The sequence below is a fragment of the Heptranchias perlo genome, chromosome 4 (genome assembly GCF_035084215.1).
Source record: "Heptranchias perlo isolate sHepPer1 chromosome 4, sHepPer1.hap1, whole genome shotgun sequence".
NCBI classification, from domain to species: Eukaryota; Metazoa; Chordata; class Chondrichthyes; order Hexanchiformes; family Hexanchidae; genus Heptranchias; species Heptranchias perlo.
Window position 1 is genome coordinate 11275028 of NC_090328.1, and position 21610 is coordinate 11296637.

Below are 21610 nucleotides of genomic sequence, written 5' to 3' on the forward strand. Positions count from 1 at the left end.
GCATTGGGTCGACCTGAGGTTGTGAAAGGCACTATATAAATGCAAGTTCTTTCTTTTGATGCAACTGAGGTAATTGAAAGGGAAAGAAAATTTGTAACCTAATTACATTTGCACTTTTCACATTGATGCCCTGTGGTTTTGGATACACATTTGGGCTCAATTTTAAACTTAAATTGCGGGTGCGTTGGGGGCCGGGGGGGCTGCGAAAATTGCAGAAATGCAGAGCGGATCCGGAAGCCGGCTCCAACCCGCTGACTTCCGAGTTCCCCACGGACACACCTGTGTGTGCGCAGGCTTCCCGAATCCGAAAGTCCCGCCGGCAATTAAAGCCGACGGGATGATAGTTAAAGAGCCAAATGTACCTCATTGAAGTACTTAAGGCAATTTACTTGTGACAGATTAGGTAGTTAGAACGATTTTTAACCTACCTGGGCGGCTTTTCCACGGCTTCTGACTCATGCCTGGTGAAACCGGGCGTGAAGGGCCGGATCGGGCAAAAAAGAAACAAAATAAATTAAATAACAAACCAGTGCACAAAGTTAAAACACAAAATCAACCTACCTTTCCACCCTGCTCCGATGTCTCCCTCTCAGCCCCTGATGTTTCCCTCTCCAATTTCCCCTCCCCCCCCCGATCTCCCCCTCTTCCCCCCGATCTCCCCCTCTTCATCCCGCCAATGTTCCCCCCTTCACCCCCCGATCGTCCCCTCTCCCTATCCCCCCCGATCGTCCCCTCTCTCCACCCCCCGATCGTCCCCTCTCCCCACCCCCCCCCGATCGTCCCCTCTCTCCACCCCCCGATCGTCCCCTCTCTCCACCCCCCGATCGTCCCCTCTCTCCACCCCCCCGATCGTCCCCTCTCTCCACCCCCCCGATCGTCCCCTCTCCCCACCCCCCCCCGAGTTTGCCACTCGCACCTTCACTCCCCCCCCCCCACCCCGCTACCATTTCAAAATTGAGCCCCCTGTCACAGTATAACTCAGCAGCTGGGATCTGATCCGACTCCCAGGCACGCTGAAGCCTCCGGAGATCCCTCTAGGAGGGCACCTCACATCGCTTGCCTTTCGCATCAGGTGGCATATACCTGCAGTCTTGGTGTGAGGTAGGGTTTTTAAATAGAATTACATAGAAATATAGCACAGAACCAGGCCATTCGGCCCAACTGATCCATGCCGGAGTTAATGCTCCATGAGCTTCCTCCCACTCTACTTCATCTAACCCGATCTGCATGTCCTTCTATTCCTTTCCCCCTCATGTACTTATCGCGTTTCCCCTTAAATGCATCTATGCTATTCGCCTCAACTACTCCTTGTGTTGGCGAGTTCCACATTCTCACCACTCCTTGGGTAACGAAGTTTCTCCTGAATTCCCTATTGGATTCATTGGAAATGAACTCCAGGGCTAGATCCCTTTGCTCCTCTCCCCCATTTAGACTCTTACTCATTGGAAAATATGCTGCCTGCTTATTCTTTCCACCAAAATACACCACCTCACAATTAGCTACATTGAAATTCATTTGCAATGAATTATTCAATATTAATTAAATTGCAACAGCAGATCTTTGGACCTCCTGCACGCTTAGTGTGGAGTCATTTAAAAAAAAACAAAATGCTTTCAGAAAGCAGATGACCTTACCTGGGCAAATGGTTTGTTAATAATAATAAAAAATAGCTGTCGGAATAGCTCTGTCCTGGGCAGAGGGTGAACTGCAACCCACAGTATATCGCTTGCCTTTCTCAACCCAGTATCAAGCAAAAGTTCATTGGAAGCGCTTTCAAAATTAAATATAGAGGGGCACCACCCCCATTGAAGGGGTGCCCGATTGGACAGCTGGTGAATCCTCCCCCCACCTCCTCAACCAGACTGTCCTCACTGGCGCTATTACATTTGCAGCCAGTGAAAGTTGCTGCTCACTGGGCAATCCAGCTTGTCAATCACACGCACTGGTTTTCCCGGGCACTCCAGGTGCCTCGGTGGACTGTCGCCGAATTAAGTCTGCACCCTGACAAGTTGCCCGTTGCAAAGAGGCATTAAACTCACTCTTTAGTTGCAATGCTCCCTCTCCCTCTCTCTCGCACCGCCACTCGATCTCCCGATCGCTCGCTTCCCCCCTGCCCAGCTCTCCGCTCTCCGCTCCGCTCCACGACCGCAAACAACTGCGCTCCAAGCGGGCGACTGGACCAAGTGCAGCCCGGTCCCCCCCCCCCCCCCCCCAATTCGCTGCAAAGGGTTGTGCCTAATTCTGCAATCCTAGGGCATAGATTTAGGTGGAGCAAAATAGGCTTCTATTCGTGGAATTTGGGAGGGAGGGAGGGAGATTTTTAGAGTCTGTTCTTTTTTTGTTTCGAAATGCTGAAAATTTTGTGGAGAGTAATTTCACGAAATTGCGCTCTCCGCAGGGAGTCTCACCTGCTGTGCCGGGAGCGCTTCAACGGATGGAAAACAGTGGGGATGGTGAGGCAGAATTCACCATTATCTGCCAACCTTCACCCCCCCCCCCCCCAGCGGCTGACAGTTGCAAGCACCGTTTCTTCAAATTAGTCTTTCCCTACAACAGGATGGAGGATCCTGGAGGAGGAAGCTGGCAAGGCTGAGGAACCGACAGCGGGCAAACCTGTGCCACGCACTCTCTTCAGGATCAGTGACGTAGATGAATGGATAGAGAGCAGTGTATTCAAGTTTGCTGATGGCACTATGTTAGGTGGCGCTGTAAGTAATGTAGAAGGGAGCAGAGAGTTGCAAAGGGTCATTGATCGATTAAACAAGTGGACCAAAGTGTGGCGGATGGAGTTCAATGTGGGGAAGCGCGAGGTCATCCGCTTTGGTCCTCAGAAAGATAGATCAGGGTATTTTCTAAATGGCGAGAAGCTCGGAACTGTGGAGGAGCTGAGAGATTTAGGGGTCCAAGTACAGAAGTCACTAAATGCAAGTGGACAGGTACAAAAAATAATTTAAAAGGCAAATGGAATGTCAGCCTTTATCTCAAGATGGCTGGAATACAAAGGGGTGGAAGTTATGCTTCAGTTGTATAAAGCTCTGGTTAGACCCCTTCTGGAGTACTGTGTTCAGTTGTGGGCACCGCACCTCAGGAAGGATGTCTTGGCCTTGGAGGGGGCGCAGTGCAGATTCACCAGAGTGATACTGGGACTAAAAGGGTTAAATTATGAGGCCAGGTTGCACAGGCCAGGTTTGTATTCCCTTGAATATAGAAGATTAAGGGGTGATCTAATTGAGGTGTTTAAGATGATTAAAGGATTTGATGGGGTAGATGGAGAGAATCTATTTCCTTTGGTGGGGGAGTCCAGAACAAGGGGGCATAACCTTAAAATTAGAGCTAGGCCTTCCTTACACAAAGGGCAGTGGAAATCTAGAACTTGCTCCCCCCAAAAACCTGTTGAGGCTGGGGGGCAATTGAAAATTTCAGATCTGAGATTGATAGATTTTTGTTAGGTAAGGGTATTAAGGGTTAGGAACTAAGGTGGGTAAATGGAGATGAGATACAGATCAGCCATGATCTAATTGAATGGCGGAACAAGCTCGAGGGGCTGAATGGCCTACTTCTGTTCCTATGCTCCTAAGCAATGGTGTTGAGCTGTAGCTGCCTGGAACTAAATTGATCATTATGAGTTTGAACAGTTGTAGACATATTGGTGGTCATGGGCACTGCTTCACAAGCTCAAAGGGGCAAGCTGTGAAATTGAGTTCAATATATCTGGTAATTTGCGGGCTGGCACCAGAAAGATGACCGTGAAAGCTGCTGGGTTGTTGTAAAAAAAAACACCCCACTATTTTCCTTCAGCGAAGGGAACTTACCAACTCTACCTGGACTGGGCAATATGTGACTCCAGTCCCAAACTGCGGCTGATGATACCCATAGGGCAACCAAGGGATGGGCAATAAATGCGGCCTTGCCAGTGCCGCCTGTATCCCAAGAATAAATGGCCACTGATTGTTGCCATTGGTGTTAAAGTAATGCTGATTACTTTACCTCCCAAACGTACGACCTCCACCATCTGGAAGGACAAGGGCAGCAGGCGCATGGGAATACAATCACCTCCAAGTTCCCCTCCAAGTCACACACCATCCCAACTTGGACATATAGTCGCCCGTCAAAAACCTGGAACTCCCTACCTAACAGCACCGTGGGAGTACCTTCACCACACGGACTGCAGCGGTTCAAGAAGGCGGCTCACCACCACCTTCTCAAGGGCAACTAGGGATGGGCAATAAATGCTGTCCTCGCCAGGAAGGAATGAAAAAAAAAAAGGGTTAATCCACGCTATTATTTTCATACATTCACACTACTGATTTTAGTGACATTCCAAAGTCTTGAAAACTCAAATGTAACAACTCGTATACGCTGAACAAATTTGGTGAGATCTTTGTCCTTGTTCACCCCCCCATGGACTCGCCCCATCCAGCCCTCAGTTTCCTCCAGCTCAGCACCTCAGCTCGTACTCTCTGCTGCCCTATATCTGCTCGACCACAGTTCTCCCCCTTCATTTCACCATCAGTGGAAGAGTCTTTTGGTCAGTACTCCCATTTCTCTTGCAATTTCCCTCCTTCAACAACAATTTGCATTTATATAGTACCTTTGATGTAGTAAAACATCCCAGGGTGCTTCACAGGAGCGATTATCAAACAAAATTTGACACCGAGCCACGTAAGCAGGTATTAGGACAGGTGACCAAAGGCTTGGTCAAAGAGGCAGGTTTGTCTTAAAGGAGGAGAGAGAGGCACAGAGGTTTAGGGAGTGAATTCCTGAACCTAGGACCTAGGCAGCTGAAGGCACGGCCGCCAATGGTGGAGTGATTAAAATTGGGGATGCGCAAGAGGCAAAAATTGGAGGAGCGCAGAGATCTTGGAGGGTTCTAGTGCTGGAGGAGGTTACAGAGATAGGGAGGGGTGAGACCATGGAGGGATTTGCAAACAAGGATGAGAACTTTAATATCGAGGCATCGCTGGAACGGGAGCCAATGTAGGTCTGGGAGCACAGGAGTGATGGGTTAACGGGACTTGGTGTGAGTTAGGATAGGGGCAGCAGAGTTTTGGATGACCTCAAGGTAACAAAGGCGTGAATGAGTGTTTCAGCAGCAGATGAGCTGAGGCAGGGCCTCCCCCTTGTCCCATCTCCCCCCACTTTCAAAAGCCTTCTCAAAATCTGCCTGTTTGACGAGTCCACGGTCATCTTCCTCAACCCTTCTCCCTGCTTGGCGCCTAAATCCCCCTATTTGTAAAGCTCCTTGGGACGTTTTGCCGTGTTAAAGGCAGTATACAAGTGTAAGTCCTTGTGGTAGTTGGACATCTAGTGGAAAAGCACATTATTGCATAATGTATAAAAGCTTACTGTAGGTTAGATCTTCCATTTTATTGCATGAATTCAACTACTAGAAAACCAAATTAAACAAGTATTTTGTTCACTATTAGGCTGCATAAAAGCATCGAACTGATGTTGTTTAATTAACATCGAGTATTTGGGGGGGAGAGGGGAGGGGACTGAACGCACTGCGGTTAGTGAGAGAATTATTTGCTGCTCCAGATTTCTGCACGTACGTATCTGTTTATATAGGATTGTCCTACTTAAGAGACAGATAATTATGTTGGAGCGACCTCAATTCCCTTTCCGTGAGCAAAGACTTGCTTTGGCCGCTACGTTCAGTGACATTAGAAATGCATTCATGGAGGCTTTAGAAACATAGAAACATAGAAAATAGGAGCAGGAGTAGGCCATTCGGCCCTTCGAGCCTGCTCCGCCATTCAATATGATCATGGCTGATCCTCTATCTCAGTACCATATTCCCGCTCTCTCCCCATACCCCTTGATGCCTTCTGTGTCTAGAAATCTATCTATCTGTTTCTTAACTATAATCAATGACTTGGCCTCCACAGCCTTCTGTGGTAGAGAATTCCACAGGTTCACCACCCTCTGAGTGAAGAAAGTTCTCCTCAACTCAGTCCTAAATGTCCTACCCCGTATCCTGAGACTGTGACCCCTCATTCTAGACCCCTCAGCCAGGGGAAAATGTCCTCCCTGCATCCAGCCTGTCTAGCCCTGTACGTTTCAATGAGATCCCCTCTCATTGTTCTAAACTGTAGTGAATACAGGCCGAGTCGACCCAATCTCTCCTCATACGACAGTCCTGCCATCCCGGGAATCAGTCTGGTGAACCTTCGCTCCACTCCCTCTATGACAAGTATATCCTTTCTTAGGTAAGGAGACCAAAACTGCACACAATACTCCAGGTGTGGTCTCACCCAGGCCCTGTATAACTGCAGTAAGACATCCTTGCTCCTGTACTCAAATCCTCTTGCAATGAAGGCCAACATACCATTTGCCTTCCTAACTGCTTGATGCACCTTCATGTTTGCTTTCAGTGACTGGTGTACAAGGACACCCAGGTCCCTTTTTTACATCAACATTTCCCAATCTATCACCATTTAAATAATACTCTGCCTTTCTGTTTTTCCTTCCGAAGTGGATAACTTTGCATTTATCCACATTATACTGCATCTGCAATGTATTTGCCTACTCACTCAACTTGTCTAAATCGCCTCTTTGCATCCTCCTCACAACTCTCGATCCCACCTAGTTTTGTGTCGTCAGCAAACTTGGAAATATTACATTTGGTTCCCTCACCCAAATCATTGATATATATTATGACTAGTTGGGGCCCAAGCACTGATCCCTGCGGTACCCCACTTTACTTGTAGTGTCTCAGTCCATACTTGCGATTTCACTGAATGCACCGACCAGATTAAATCTTGATGAAGCGCACCTACTGCATCACTATAAATGAGGGTGCAAATCACAGTTGGTGACATTATCGTGCAAATGCTTAACACACTGATATGAATTCCTCTTTCTTCTATCTAAGCTGGGCTTAGCATTCTAGTGGAATGAGGAATTGCGATACAAGCACGTGAAGCGTTTGTACCACAACGTTGCTGATACATGACTACATTTAAGCACAAAATAATTCCCTGACCACTTCCTCTGACCTGGAAATGTTCATTTGCTTGACAGCTAGGAATGTAGGAACAGGAGGAGGCTATTCAGCCCCTCAAGCCTGTTCCGCCATTCAATTAGATCATGGCTGATCTGTACCTCAACCCCATCTACCCTCCATATGCATAAATGGTGCTTTACGCTGTGGAGGGTTTCTATGTATCTTCTGCCTAAGTTACGGCAAATGATGAGGAGAACCTCAGAGGAGATTCAACCCCTGCATGTTTAGAGGCTCTGCAGTGTTCTCTAGTTTGTTAGCAATTGAATTGAATTTTTTTTTAAATGCGGCAGCTGAAAGTAATTCAGATTCCTCCAACAACCAAAACAATTCTTCCCCCCGATAACTTATGTTTGTAAGAGAAATGCAGTTCCAAATTTTCAGTGTAGGGACGTAAAATTAAAAATGTGATTAAAGTGTAGTGGAAATCTTTGCTAATGGCAGGATAGTTAAGCAAAACATTTCTTTTTGGTGCTTGAGACCTCAGCGTTTGAGTCAAGTTATATTTCTGCAGGCCATTCAGGAGCTATTTGTTTCATGGGTTAGGATGAATACATTTCGTGGTAATTGTATATAACCCAATTGATAGTTGTAAAAGGACCAGAGACCAAAAAGCTGCTGATATCCCTGTTGGTGCGTTAAATAAAACTGCCTAACTCTATCCTCCCTAGTTATTCTGCTTTGAGTCACTGTGAGCTTTAGATTTCCCTGTTGCTGCATGAGAAATCCCTCTGGAGTAGAATTCCCCATCCTTCACCTGTAGAATCCCAGGGAAGTAACTTTAATTCCAACTTAGAATCATTACAGTATAGAAGGAGGCCAATCAGCCCATCACATCGGTGCTAGTTCTCTGACAGAGCTATCCACTTATTCCCATTCCCATTCACCTGCCCTTTCCCCATACTCTATTACATTTTTCTTTTTCATATCAACAGTCTGGTTACATTAAATTACGAGGACAGGTTGCTTTAATTTAACTTATAATCTCTTGAGTATAGACGATTAAGGGGTGATCTGATCGTGGTGTTTAAAATGTTAAAAGGATTCGATAGGGTAGATATGGAGAAAATATTTCCTCTGGTGGGGGAATCAAGAACAAGGGGGACGTGATCTTAAAATTAGAGCTAGGATGTTCAGGAGCGAAGTCACTTTTTCACACAAAGGGTAGTACAAATCTGGAACTCTTTCCCCCTCCAAAAGGCCATGGATGTTGGGGAACAATTGGAGCTTTCAAGACTGAGATTGATAGATTTTCATTAGGTAAGGGTACTGCCTGTTTGCACTATGGATGAAGACCAGTTTCACCCCTATACCTCTCTTACTCATTCAGTACTGTATTGGAGTGATTTGTATGCTCAGAAGTGGACTGGGAAACTAGAGCATTACCTGGACGCAAAAAAAATATGTTGACCAGGTCTGTGCTGGGAATGGTTTGCTAAATCTTGTGCTCCAATTAATGCTCAATATAACACTAATTGGGATATCAAGAACACTTTGGAACAGAACCAAAGCACAAAGGCCTCGAAATTCCCCACCATTTTTAGTATTTCTGGGGCTTGAGATCAGGGCAATACATTCTACTGGACTGAAAATTTGGGCAGAAGCCAACTCAGCCAGTTTTCAGCTCCAAAATCAGCACCCCCGAGGTTGCGATCATGTTTTGGGCCGTCTCATGATCTGCCCGCTGAGTTCCCACAGAGTTTATTTAAATAAATGTAGAGAGAGTCAGTGGTGTAGGTGTGTCCAAATTCCAGATGTTAGACTTGCAATGCGTCGGGGGTAACTGAGAACGCGTTCTCTAAGGTGGGTACCTGTTGTCAGGATCGTCTGAAACTTGAGGACATGGGGAACCTTTGCACCTGAAGTGCAAGTCCAATTGGCGCAAACTTGAGAGTAACTGGTGCACAACTGGTTTGGCCGTCCATCACCAGATCTGACTCGTTCATAACAAGAACTATCCGGCCTTACTCTCCTCTGCTAAAACTGCTCACTACTCCAGGGTCATCCTGGAGAGCAAAGATAACCCCTGGTTTCTTCACAACTGTCTCCTTAAACTGACCTCCCCTGCCCCCTTCACTCTCACCTCCAACAATAAGTGCAAGAAACTCATGGACTCCTTTGTCATTAAGATTGAGAACTTCTGTTCAGCTCCCTCTGCAGCTCCTCCACCCCACCTTTCCCTTGCCCCTCGAGCAAAACCACCCTCTCCTGCCTTTCCCGCTGCCTTGACCTCATTCTCACTAAACTGCTCACTACCTAACTTCCCTTCCTGGCCCCTACGTAGTTCCCACTTCTATTCCCCCCACCTTCAAAACAGCTGTCATCACCCCATGTCAAAACCTATCCCTCTATCCCTCTATCCTTGCAAACTACCACCCCATCTCCAACCTCCCTTTCCTCTCCAAAGCCCTTCAACATGTTGTTGTTTCCGAAATCCGTGCATATCTTTCCCGCAATTCCATGTTTGAACCCCTTCAATTGGGTTTCAGGTGCTGAAACAACCCTAATTAAAATCACAAATTACATTCTCTGTGACTGTGACCGTCATGCATTTTCCCTCCTTTTCTTCCTCCACCTCTCTGCAGCCTTTTCATAGTCGACTACACCATCCTCCTCCAACGCCTCTCCTCCATTGTCCAGCTCGTTGGGACTGCGCTCACTTAGTTTCACTCTTACCTATCAAATCGTATCCAGTGCATCTCCAGCAATGGCTTTTCTTCCCATCCCTGCACCGTTACCTCCAGAGTCCCCTAAGGATGTGTCCTTGGCCGCTTTCTCTTCTTCATTGACATGCTGCCCCTTAACGACAAACTCATTGATTCCAACAATGCCCGGCCAATGTCTCAGGTTGAACCAGGCTGTTCGCAACCTCCTTGACCCTGAACTGAGCTTCCAACCTAATAGCCTTTCCATCACAAAGTCCGCCTCCTACTACCTTCGTAATATCGCCCGTCTCCGCCCCTGCCTCAGCTCACCTGTTGCAGAAACCCTCATCCATGCCATTGTCACCTTCAGACTCGACTAATCCAATGCTCTCTTGGCCATCTTCCATTTTTCCACCCTCCATAAACTTCAGCTCATCTAAAACTCTGATGCCTCTATCCTATTCTAGGTCCTGCTCAGGCCTTTCTTTGATGACTTACATTGGTCCCCAGTCCTCCCAAGTCTCAAATTTAAAATTCTTATCTTTGTGTTTAAATCCATTCATGGCTTTGCCCCTGTAACCTTCTCCGGCCCTACAACCCTTCTCAAACTGTCCGTTCTTTTGACTCTGACCTCTTGCACTACCCCTCCCTCCCTTCTCCTCACATTTGGCAGCTTTGCCTTCAGCTGCTTAGGCCCCCGCTCTATCCCTCCACATCTTCACCTCCTTCTTCTCATTTAAGACTCTTTTTAAAACCTACCTCTTAGGCCTCCTCTCCTAATATCCCCTCCTTTGCCTTGGTGTCCATTTTTTTGATTACACCTCTCGGTCATTTTTCAATGTTAAAGGCGCTATTTAAATGTAAGCTGTTGTTGAATTATTCAGCATGTGGTGCCTGCTTCAGATCACTATCCAGCAGCCTCTGTTGAAAGTTGCAGGCCCCACAACCTCTCCCACCGAGAAGGACAAGAGCAGTCATGTCACGGGTACACCATCACCTTCAAGTTCTCCTCCAAGTCACACACCATCCTGACTGGGCTACATATCACTGTTCTCTCATTGTTACTGGGTCAATATTCTGGAATTTCCTACCTAACGCCATTGTTTGAACCCCATCAACACAAGGACCGCAGAAGGCCCACGGCCACCTTGTCAGGGCACTTAGGGATGGGCAATAAATACGGGCTTGTCAATGATGCCTACATCCGAGAACAAACAAAAAAGTGCAGGCGTATGGACTTTGAGTGAGAACTGGATGGGGTTCAGCAGTCACCCATTCAGCTCACACCCGAAGGAGCAAGGCACTGGAGGACTGGCACCCATGGACCCACCCCAGACCGGGCAAGAATCTGCAAGAATAAACAGAAAATGCTGGAAAAACTCAACAGGTCAGTCAGCATCTGTGGAGAGAGAGAAACAGAGGAGTTAATGGTTCAGAGGGTAGTGGCAGACTTCAGGGGGAGGCATAGACTGGTGAAATGGTTAGACACATGGCAGATGGAATTGAATGCAGAGAAGAAAAAATGAGGAGATTTAAGATAATTGGCAAAAAAGCCGGAGGTGGGGGTGAAACGGAATTTTTTTAATGCAGCAAATTGTTATGATCTGGAATGCGCTGCCTGAAAGGGTGGTGGAAGCAGATTCAATAGTAACTTTCAAAAGGGAATTGATATAGACTTGAAAAGGAAAGCTTTGCAGGGCTACGGGGAAAGAGCAGGGGGAGTGGGACTAATCGGACAGCTCTTTCAAAGAGGCGGCACAGGCACGATGGGCCAAATGGCCTCCTCCTGTGCTGTATGATTCTATGATTCTGCGAGGTGTAGAACCCTCATTAGAAATGTCAAAGAGTTTCACCTGAAATGCTATCTTTTCCGTTCTGAGTGACTTGCTGAGTGTATCCAGCTTTTCTGTTTTTGTTCCATGAATGAATCCCGTGTTCTGACCTCCATTCTTTCTGACAACCCATTCCAGTTATTGCTCGCTCTCTGTGATAAATAGATTAAATGTAAGCTTATTACAATTTATCTGAAACAGTCGAATTCAAAAACACAGACGGGGTCTAAATTTAACAGCGTTGCACCAGTTTTATGGGCCTTAAACGGGTGCAATGGCAACCAATTTAGCTGGGCAGAGGCTCCCGGGCCAATCTGCACAGGCGTTCGGGCCACTACTAAATTGACTGTGGCCTTTTTTTTTTAGGCGGCCTTAGTGGCTGCCTGAAATGAGTGCGGGGGCCTCATTTCAATACTGAAATTTTGCTCCTGCCCTCATTTCATAGGAACATAGGAATATAGGAACAGGAGTAGGCCATTCAGCCCCTCGAGCCTGCTCCGCCATTTGATAATGGCTGATCTGTGATCTAACTCCATATACCTGCCTTTGGCCCATATCCCTTAATACCTTTGGTTGCCAAAAAGCTATCTATCTCAGATTTAAATTTAGCAATTGAGCTAGTATCAATTGCTGTTTGTGGAAGAGAGTTCCAAACTTCTACCACCCTTTGTGTGTAGAAATGTTTTCTAATCTCACTCCTGAAAGGTCTGGCTCTAATTTTTAGACTGTGCCCCCGACTCCTATAATTCCCAACCAGCAGAAATAGTTTCTCTCTATCCACCCTATCCGTTCCCCTTAATATCTTATAAACTTCGATCAGATCACCCCTTAACCTTCTAAACTCTAGAGAATACAACTCCAATTTGTGTAATCTCTCCTCGTAACTTAACCCTTGAAGTCCGGGTATCATTCTAGTAAACCTATGCTGCACTCCCTCCAAGACCAATATGTCCTTCCGAAGGTGCGGTGCCCAGAACTGCTCACAGTACTCCAAGTGCGGTCTAACCAGGGTTTTGTATAGCTGCAGCATAACTTCTGCCCCCTTGTACTCTAGTCCTCTAGATATAAAGGCCAGCATTCCATTAGCCTTATTGATTATTTTCTGCACCTGTTCATGACACTTCAATGATCTATGTACCTGAACCCCTAAGTCCCTTTGGACATCCACTGTTTTTAACTTTTTACCATTTAGAAAGTACCCTGTTCTATCCTTTTTTGATCCAAAGTGGATGACCTCACATTTGCCTACATTGAATTCCATTTGCCACAGTTTTGCCCATTCACCTAATCTATCAATATTCCTTTGTAATTTTATGTTTTCATCTCCACTGCTTACAATGCCACCAATCTTTGTGTCATCGGCAAACTTAGATATGACACTTTCTATGCCTTCATCTAAGTCGTTAGTAAATATTGTGAATAATTGAGGCCCCAAGACAGATCCCTGCGGGACTCCACTAGTCACATCCTGCCAATGTGAGTACCTACCCATTATCCCTACTTTCTGTCGCCTTTCGCTCAGCCAACTTCCTAACCAAGTCCGTACTTTTCCCTCGATTCCATGGGCTACTATCTTAGCTAACAGATCCAGACTCCTAAATACGGTTGCCCCGCGATGCGCAAGCTCCGATTGGCATTTCCGGGTCTTGAGCGGCCTAACCAGGGGCCCTCAAAGGGTCCGCTGGAGGCAGCTCACGAACGGCCCGAAAGCCTTGAAATTTTTTGGTATTTCATGGAGTCGGAAGGAGCGGGAGTACGCCACCTGGTTGCACAAAACAACCGCAGGCCTCTGCCTGCCTGCTCTCGCACCCCACCCCAACACTCCCGATCGCCTCTTCCCCCATCCCTTCCCTCCCGGATCTCCCTCTGGGCCTCAGCACGGGCGAAATCAGTAAGGCCCTGACAGGCGAGCTGATTGGCGCCTGCAGCTCACCTGATTTATTTGGATGAGGACCGAGGACGAATTTACTCTGGTCCTCGAGCCTCTCCGTTCCGGGCGCGCCGTCGGAATTGCGCCCGTTTTTGGAGCGCTGGGGAATTTAGGCCTCCCTCACTGTAGGAAAAACTAAAAGATGGGACGCGGCACTAATACAATGCCAACTAAAAGCTTTATTTCATTAGGTGGCAGTGTTGCCACATCAAAACTGGGACCCTTTCAAAATACACTCAAAACCAGAGAATCTGCAGTTAATAACAGTGGTAAATGTTAAAATAGAATTATCCCTAAGTGTAAGGATACCTACACCATTTGGGCCTCTATAATTTTAATTTGGTTCCTAATTTTTGCCCACAGATTATCATTTTATCTTTTTTGCACTGAAGCTGCCAAATTGTTGTTTCCGATCTTTTATGCAGCCAATGCAGCAGTGATGTTGGAACATTTATCCTGATGAATACGGTACACTAATTAGGGACGATGCTGGCGCTAATGATGTTCCATTTGGATTTTCCCCGTCCATTTTTTTCTGCTCACATCTGGCTTTAACACTGTGAGTGCTCTTTGTGCAGTACTGAGGAAGTGCTGCACTGTCAGAGGTGTCGTTTTTCAAATGAGACATTAAATCGAGGCCCCATCTGCCCTCTCAGGTGAATGTAAAAGATCCCACAGCACTGTTCCGAAGAAGAGCAGGGGAGTTCTCCCCCGTGTCCTGGGCCAGTATTTATCCCCCAACCAACATCACTAAAAAACAGATTATCTGGTCATTATCACATTGCTGTTTGTGGGACCTTGCTGTGCGCAAATTGGCTGCTGCGTTTCCTACTTTACAACAGTGATTACACTTCAAAAGTACTTCATTAGCTGTAAAGCGCTTTGGGATGTCCTGAGGTCGTGAAAGGTGCTATATAAATGCAAGTTATTTCTTTCTTTGTAAAGTAGTGTAATAAAGGCAGGCACAGGCCACATTACCTTAGATATACTAGGGTAGAATTTCCAGGGAGGAGTGGATCCCAATTCCCGGTGTTTCTACGGGGTTTCCGCTGACCTTTCGCCGGAGCTAGAGTGGGAGGTCGGAAGAACCACCATGGAAATTCCACACGCCTGAAAACTGATCCGCAGACGTCCCTCTGAGAACGGCAGGTAGGTCAATATGAAGTCTCTCGACAGTTTTGCCTACCCTCCATTCCCCTCACTCTTTGACTCTGCACGTCGAGTGCAAGGCTGGCGGCCTGAGGACAAAGCTTGCACACTCTGTTGGGATGCTAAGGCTGCCTGCAAATGCTTCTCTGCGGTCTGCCTGTAGCTCTACATGATCCTTCCACCTGTTGTCGCTTTTTCCTCTAGAGAATAGAATGGGCAACAGGATTCCCATTTGGGGAAACAGCCCGTAACCCCCTTAAGCTTATTGAAGGCTGCCCAGCCACCGCAAGCAAAAAAGCAGCATTTCTACACCCGAGAACAACGGTGAACTAACAACAAGATGTCTCCGAAACATTTACAGTGATTTAAATGAGAGCAGGTGACTGCCCCTTTAAGTAGAGCTGGAACTGGCTCCCTCCCTCCCTGTGCCACCTATGATTTGTGGTGGGTTTAGCAAGTGGAAAATGCAGTAGTATAGTAGTTAAGTTACTGGACTAGTAACACAGAGACCTGGACTACTAATCCAGAGAACTGGAGTACCAGTTTGGCAGTTTGAAAATTCAATTAAAAAAAGTGTGGAAATTAAAATGCCGGTATCAATAAAAGTGACCATGAAGCTGTCGGATTGTCATAAAAACCCAACTGGTTCACTAATGTCCTTTAGGGATGGAAACCTGCCGTCCTTACCCGGTCTGGCCTGTATGTGACTCCAGTGCCACACCAACGTGGTTGACTCTGAAGTGGTCTAGCAAACCACTCAGTTGTATCATTACTCAGGACAAGTAGGGACGGGCAATAAATGCCAGCCTTGCCAGTGATGCCCACATCCCGAGAATGAATGAAAAAAATATATGAATTAGGCCCCTGGGCAGGAGAGTTGGCTGCCTAAATTGAGACCAAAGATTGCAGTGAGTGGGCCTCTGGCAGTAAGTTGGAAGTTTGCTTTTACTATTTTTATTTGTTTGCCTACAGCAATGTTCACATCCGGAAACAGAGTGGTCGGCAGACAAAGATCAGCCCTGACTTGTTTTGTAAGCGGTGTGTCATAAAAGTAGTTATAGAAAGTGCCATTTCTACGTTCCTTGCATCTGTTCCTGCCCCATCAACCTAACCATTGGCAGGTGGTTAAATCACAGCAGCTAACTATTTGTCCAACAGAGTGGGGGAGTATTAATCCCCACTTCAGTGAGCATTTAAACATATCTTCATTGCACAAATTACAAAAAGTTGCAACATTCGTTTCAGTTATGTGAAATCCTTAATTATGGCCTTAATTGACATTGTAGTCATTGTGCGGCAATTCTTCAGGGTCAAATCCAGAAGATAGGACTCTGTAGTAAACAGGTGGAAACAGTTGCAGCAGATGGGGTCCTTGGGACCTATAGCATCGCTGGCCGTAGCGAGCATAACTGCTGTCCTCATCTTCAATGCCAATCTTTCAGAAAGCAGCTTAATAGATCTGTAAAAAAAAAAGACAAGCGAAAACACAATGGGAGTTTCGTTTTGTGAAAACAAAAGGGAACGGGAAAGAAAAAAAACTTGCATTTACATTTGCATTTCGCTTTTCACAATGTGGATGTAACTGAGCATAATCACACATTCTATGCCTTGCTAACCCTATCTTACTAAACACCAGGTTTCGAGAACCTTAATTAGACCACCCCTCAACCTTCCAAAATCATGGGAATACATTAGGGCGGATTTTGCTCTGAAAATAACAGCGAGCCTAACGATCACAATTGAGACCAATTGCCTAAATTGAGACCAAAGATTGCAGTGAGTGGGCCTCCCGCTGTACGTTGGAAGTTTGCGTTTACTATTTTTATTTGTTTGCTTACAGCAACGTTCACATCTGGAAACAGAGTGATAGGCAGACAAAAATCAGCCCTGACTTGTTTTGTAACGGGTGTGTCATAAAAGTAGCGGTTTGATACAACTGAGTGGTTTGCTAGACCACTTCAGAGTCAACCACGTTGGTGTGGGACTGGAGTCACATATAGGTCAGAGCGGGTAAGGACGGCAGGTTTCCTTCCCTAACGTTATTTCAGTGCAAATGGTAGAAGAACTTTTGGCGACCCACATGAGCAGTTACACGCGGAAATCTGGAAGTTGCTGTTGCTGCTCATACGGAAACTTCGCGAGAAGGAGATCTTGCCGGCTGACTCAAGTTTGAAATGACTACAACAGCGCGAAGTTCCTCTTCTGCCCTGCTGGAAATGATCTAATCTCCCCAGAAAAAGGTACGTCAAGTTTTTTTAAGTGTAACCAAGATATTAACGGCATGATAAGTCATAATGACTGCCGAACAACCTCTCTGGCACTGAAAATTTAATTTTACATGTGTGGAGTCTCATTCCTTCACATTTTAATTGTTGTTGGACATTTAAAAAAAAAACTTTTATTTTTTACTTTTTCTTTCTGTCTCTTTTATCTCTGACTTTTAATTCAATATTTCTTACCCTCTCTTTATTTCGCTTTCTGTAACTGGTTTTTACATTGGATTTACCATTCGAACTTACACTTCGTGTTCTGTGTCTGTGCTTCTTACCAATCAATCTGATTGATTAAGGGGATAGACAGCAGCTTGCCCCATTCACATAGGTCCCAGATGCCCTGTAGAGGGCACCATGCTGGATTGAGGGCCCGATAAGAGGAACTTGCCATGAAAAGGCCCATGTAAAGTCTATGGGCAAGTCCAAGTCATACGAGCAAAGGGCGCCATTCATTCTCCGCTCAGAGCAAAATCCGGCCCATTATCTCACGGGGGCTGGAATACAAAAATGAGGAAGTTATGCTTCAGTGTACAGAGCCTTGGTCAGACCCCGATTGGAGTACTGTATTAAGTTTCATGCACTGAACCTCAGGAAGGATGTATTGGCCTTGGAGAGGGCACAGCGCAGATTCACCATAATGATACTGGGGCTTAAAGAGTTATGTTAGGAGGACGGGTTGCATAAAGTTGGTTTGTATTCTCTTGAGTTTAGAAGGATGATCTAATTATGATCTTTAAAGTGATAAGGGTATTTGATAGGGTAGATACAGACAAACTATTTCCTCTGGTGGGGGAATCTAGAACAAGGGGGGCATAATTTTAATCTTCTTTTTCTTTCTTTATCTGGGAGAATGTATATGCAGGATGGAGTCATCACTTAACCCATTGGCAAGAACGATACAGAAATTTGAATTCAGTCCCAATTTTTAGACTTTTTGTTTACAGCGTCATTTTGTTTTGACTTCATCTTTTGTGCGACATTAACACCTTTTGGCCTGATGAATTCAAAAGAAATGTTCAATTCAGAAAAATGGATACATTCCTCAGCTGTTTCACAAGAATCTGCAGATTTTGCTAACAAAAAAAAAGCACTGATCTCTTGCCATTTCACATATAAAAGGTAAGATTGAATAAGTTAACTGCCTGTGGCCATTTTACAAACAGAATATAAAAACTACTGTTTGGACCAAATGAAATGCAGACACTCATCATATTTTACAGACAGAGTGTTAGCATAAATCCTTCACCCTTTTTAACAACAGATTCTGAAAGTTATAGACAGTAATATGTCTGACAATTAACTTCATTTATTATTGTTTCAAAACATTCATCTTAAGACTTCATACACAGCAGTAAACGCAGTTCTATGTTTAGAAACTTACTTGTAAAGTTCTTCCCGGGTATCGCGAGCATTGCTTATCCAATGCCATTCACACTGTACCTCGCCTTGAAGGTAGCTAAAGTTGCTACTGAAGTTTGCTTTGGATATCTTTTTATACCATTTAAAAAAAACAAGCATTCATTGTCCAATTCTTGCTGAGGTTAACATTTGTCGGGTGTTTTATTACTCTTAGGTCATCGAACCTACAACGATAGAGGCCTCATACCCCGGTTAATATCCTGGTCGATATCCTGCGACATTGTCCAGTGTTTCATCTTTTAGCAACCTTTGCTTCCGATATTTGCTGTTCTCAATCTATAGTGTTTTTTTCCTGGGGTATCATTGTGATCAAAAGATAAGATCTGCCAGTATACAAGTCAAACCAATTTTGATTTACTCAAGTGGTTTAACTATAATTGCTACATAAGCTCTTCTGTCTTTGTTCTGTTTTAAAATAATGTAAAAACATATCTATATTCCCTTTAGTAATAAAATACAAAATCCCCTGCTGGAATGAATATTGTAACGTGTTGATCCGGTAATGTGCCGGCTCTCACTAGTTCACAGGGATAGATTAAAAATATAGGCACTTTCAGATCTCATGCATGGTCAACGTTGTGTGATTTCCTGAGATGGCCTGATAAAATATTTATCGCCAGCTCCCAGCTTGGATTGGATGGGAAGTTGCTGTCAGTGGGAGGTGAGGACATCATGCCTGGCTGGATGGACCTCGGACCTCATTAACATTTATAGGTGTCAGCTGTGGTTCAAAGGCATTCTCGCCTCTGAGTGAGAAGGTTGTGGGTTCAAGTCCCAATCCAGGGACTTGAGCACATAATCTAGGCTGACACTTCAGTGCAGTACTGAGTGAGTGCTGCACTGTCGGAGGTACCGTCTTTTGAACGAGATCTTAAACCGAGGCCCTGCCTGTCCTCTGAGGGGGACGTAAAAGATCCCATGGTACTATTCGAAGAAGACCAGGAGAGTTCTCCCCGGTGTCATGGACAATATTTATCCCTCAACCAAATCACTAAAATAGATTATCTGGTCATTATCAAATTACTGTTTGCAGAACATTGATGTGTACAAATTGGCTGCCGCTTTTCCCTACATTACAGTGACCACACTTCAAAAAGCACTTCATTGGCTGTGAAAAGCTTTGGGATATCATGAGGACATAAAAGGCACTACATAAATGCAAGTCTTACTTTCTTTCTTAAGGTAGTAGAGATGCAAATTAAGAGTCACTCAAGATCCAATTTGATGCTACGTGATGGAAGAGACGATAAGTTTTTTTCTTTCAAGATTAAACGAGTTGAATAGCCTGTGGCAGTAAAGGAGGAGGTGGTAGTGACGATCCGGATTCTTTCCCCTCAGTCTGGTTCAGTAAAAACTGAAGTCGAATACATTTTAAAGTTCATCACAACTTTAATAGCAGGGTTCTTAGTCTGCAGCATTGATTTGGACTCCTGATAGAGTCCCTCTATGCTGGCAGAGCAAGAACAAGAAACATACAGAAATCCACACATTTTTATACAGATGAATAGGGGTTCTTCCCTGTTCCTTCTGTTCCTTATCTCCCAACCTGGAATGTCTTTCAACTTTGGCTAAGCTTGTTACCTATATTGATCTGCCATAAACATGGAGACATTCAGACCAGTCCTTGAATCACATCAAAGACTCTACATTGATGAGACAATGCAAACCTGCTGACTACGCAAACATATGGTCCAGCAGGAGGCCAGGCCACCTGTACCAATCTCAGTTACTAACTAATTAACCCTTTCTAACCATTTTGCATTCTGCTTCTTTGCCACGTAGGCATTTTAATATTTTACCGAAAACTGACCACGTAGGGATTCTCAGTAGCGATATTGGATAGGATAAAAATAGATGAAGAGAAGGTACTTAAAAGATCAGCAGTACTCAAAGTAGAAAAATTACCTGGTCCAGATGGGATGCATCCCAGGTTATTGAGGGAAGTAAGGGCTGGAAATTGCGAAGTGTCTGGCCACAATCTTCCAATTCTCCTTAGATATGGGGATGGTGCCGGAGGATTGGAGGATTGCAAATGTTACACACCTGTTCAAAACAGGGGAGAGGGATAAACCCGGCAATTACAGACCAGTCAGTCTAACGTTGGTGGTGGGGAAACTTTTAGAGACAATAATCGTGGACAAAATTAATTGGCACTTGGAAAAGGGTTAGATGAAGTAGGGAGGGAGGAGGCGCGTGTGGAGTATAAACACTGGCATAGGCCAGTTGGGCCGAATGGCCTGTTGCTGTAAATTCTATATAATTCTATGTAACAGAATGGCATTGCTGAATTTTGCTGGTATCTTCGGGGAGCACAAATTGAAATTGACCTGTTGGCGAGTCTGAGACTCCACAGTGTTTCAAAGATGTCAATGTTATAGAATCATAGAATCATAGAAGTTACAACATGGAAACAGGCCCTTCGGCCCAACATGTCCATGTCGCCCAGTTTATACCACTAAGCTAGTCGCAATTTCCTGCACTTGGCCCATATCCCTCTATACCCATCTTACCCATGTAACTGTCCAAATGCTTTTTAAAAGACAAAATTGTACCCGCCTCTACTACTGCCTCTGGCAGCTCGTTCCAGACACTCACCACACTTTGAGTGAAAAAATTGCCCCTCTGGACCCTTTTGTATCTCATAGAGTCATAGAGTTATACAGCACGGATAGAGGCCCTTCGGCCCATCGTGTCCGCGCCGGCCATCAAGCCCTGTCTACTCTAATCCCATATTCCAGCATTTGGTCCATAGCCTTGTATGCTATGGCATTTCAAGTGCTCATCCAAATGCTTCTTGAATGTTGTGAGGGTTCCTGCCTCCACAACCCTTTCAGGCAGTGAGTTCCAAACTCCAACCACCCTCTGAGTGAAAAAGTTCTTTCTCAAATCCCCTCTAATCCTCCCGCCTTTTACCTTGAATCTATGTCCCCTTGTTATAGAACCCTCAACGAAGGGAAAAAGCTCCTTAGTATCCATCCTATCTGTGCCCCTCATAATTTTGTACACCTCAATCATGTCCCCCCTCAGCCTCCTCTGCTCCAAGGAAAACAAACCCAATCTTCCCAGTCTCTCCCCTCTCACCTTAAATCTATGCCCCCTCGTTATAGACTCCCCTACCTTTGGGAAAAGATTTTGACTATCTACCTTATCTATGCCCCTCATTATTTTATAGACTTCTATAAGATCACCCCTTAACCTCCTACTCTCCAGGGAAAAAAGTCCCAGTCTGTCTAACCTCTCCCTATAAGTCAAACCATCAAGTCCCGGTAGCATCCTAGTAAATCTTTTCTGCACTCTTTCTAGTTTAATAATATCCTTTCTAAAATAGGGTGACCAGAACTGTACACAGTACTCCAAGT

The 21610-nt window shown here is 45.3% G+C and overlaps 1 protein-coding gene across 4 annotated transcripts in view; it reads right to left on the reverse strand.

Annotated features, from left to right (window-relative positions):
- Window positions 1-2131, reverse strand: part of aadat (aminoadipate aminotransferase) — a 73472-nt gene extending 71341 nt beyond the window's left edge. For 2 of the 4 annotated variants that reach the window (XM_067982481.1, XM_067982477.1), the window contains exons 1-2: window positions 1635-1763; window positions 429-461 (exon numbers count right to left, since the gene is read on the reverse strand). In XM_067982481.1, coding sequence (XP_067838582.1) covers window positions 429-459 — 31 coding nt within the window. In that variant the 5' untranslated portion in view covers window positions 460-461; window positions 1635-1763. Of the gene's footprint in view, window positions 1-428; window positions 479-1634; window positions 1764-2039 lie in introns of those variants that run through there. The other 2 variants (XM_067982478.1, XM_067982480.1) reach the window with 2 other exon arrangements.
- Between the last annotated feature and the right edge of the window lie 19479 nt (window positions 2132-21610).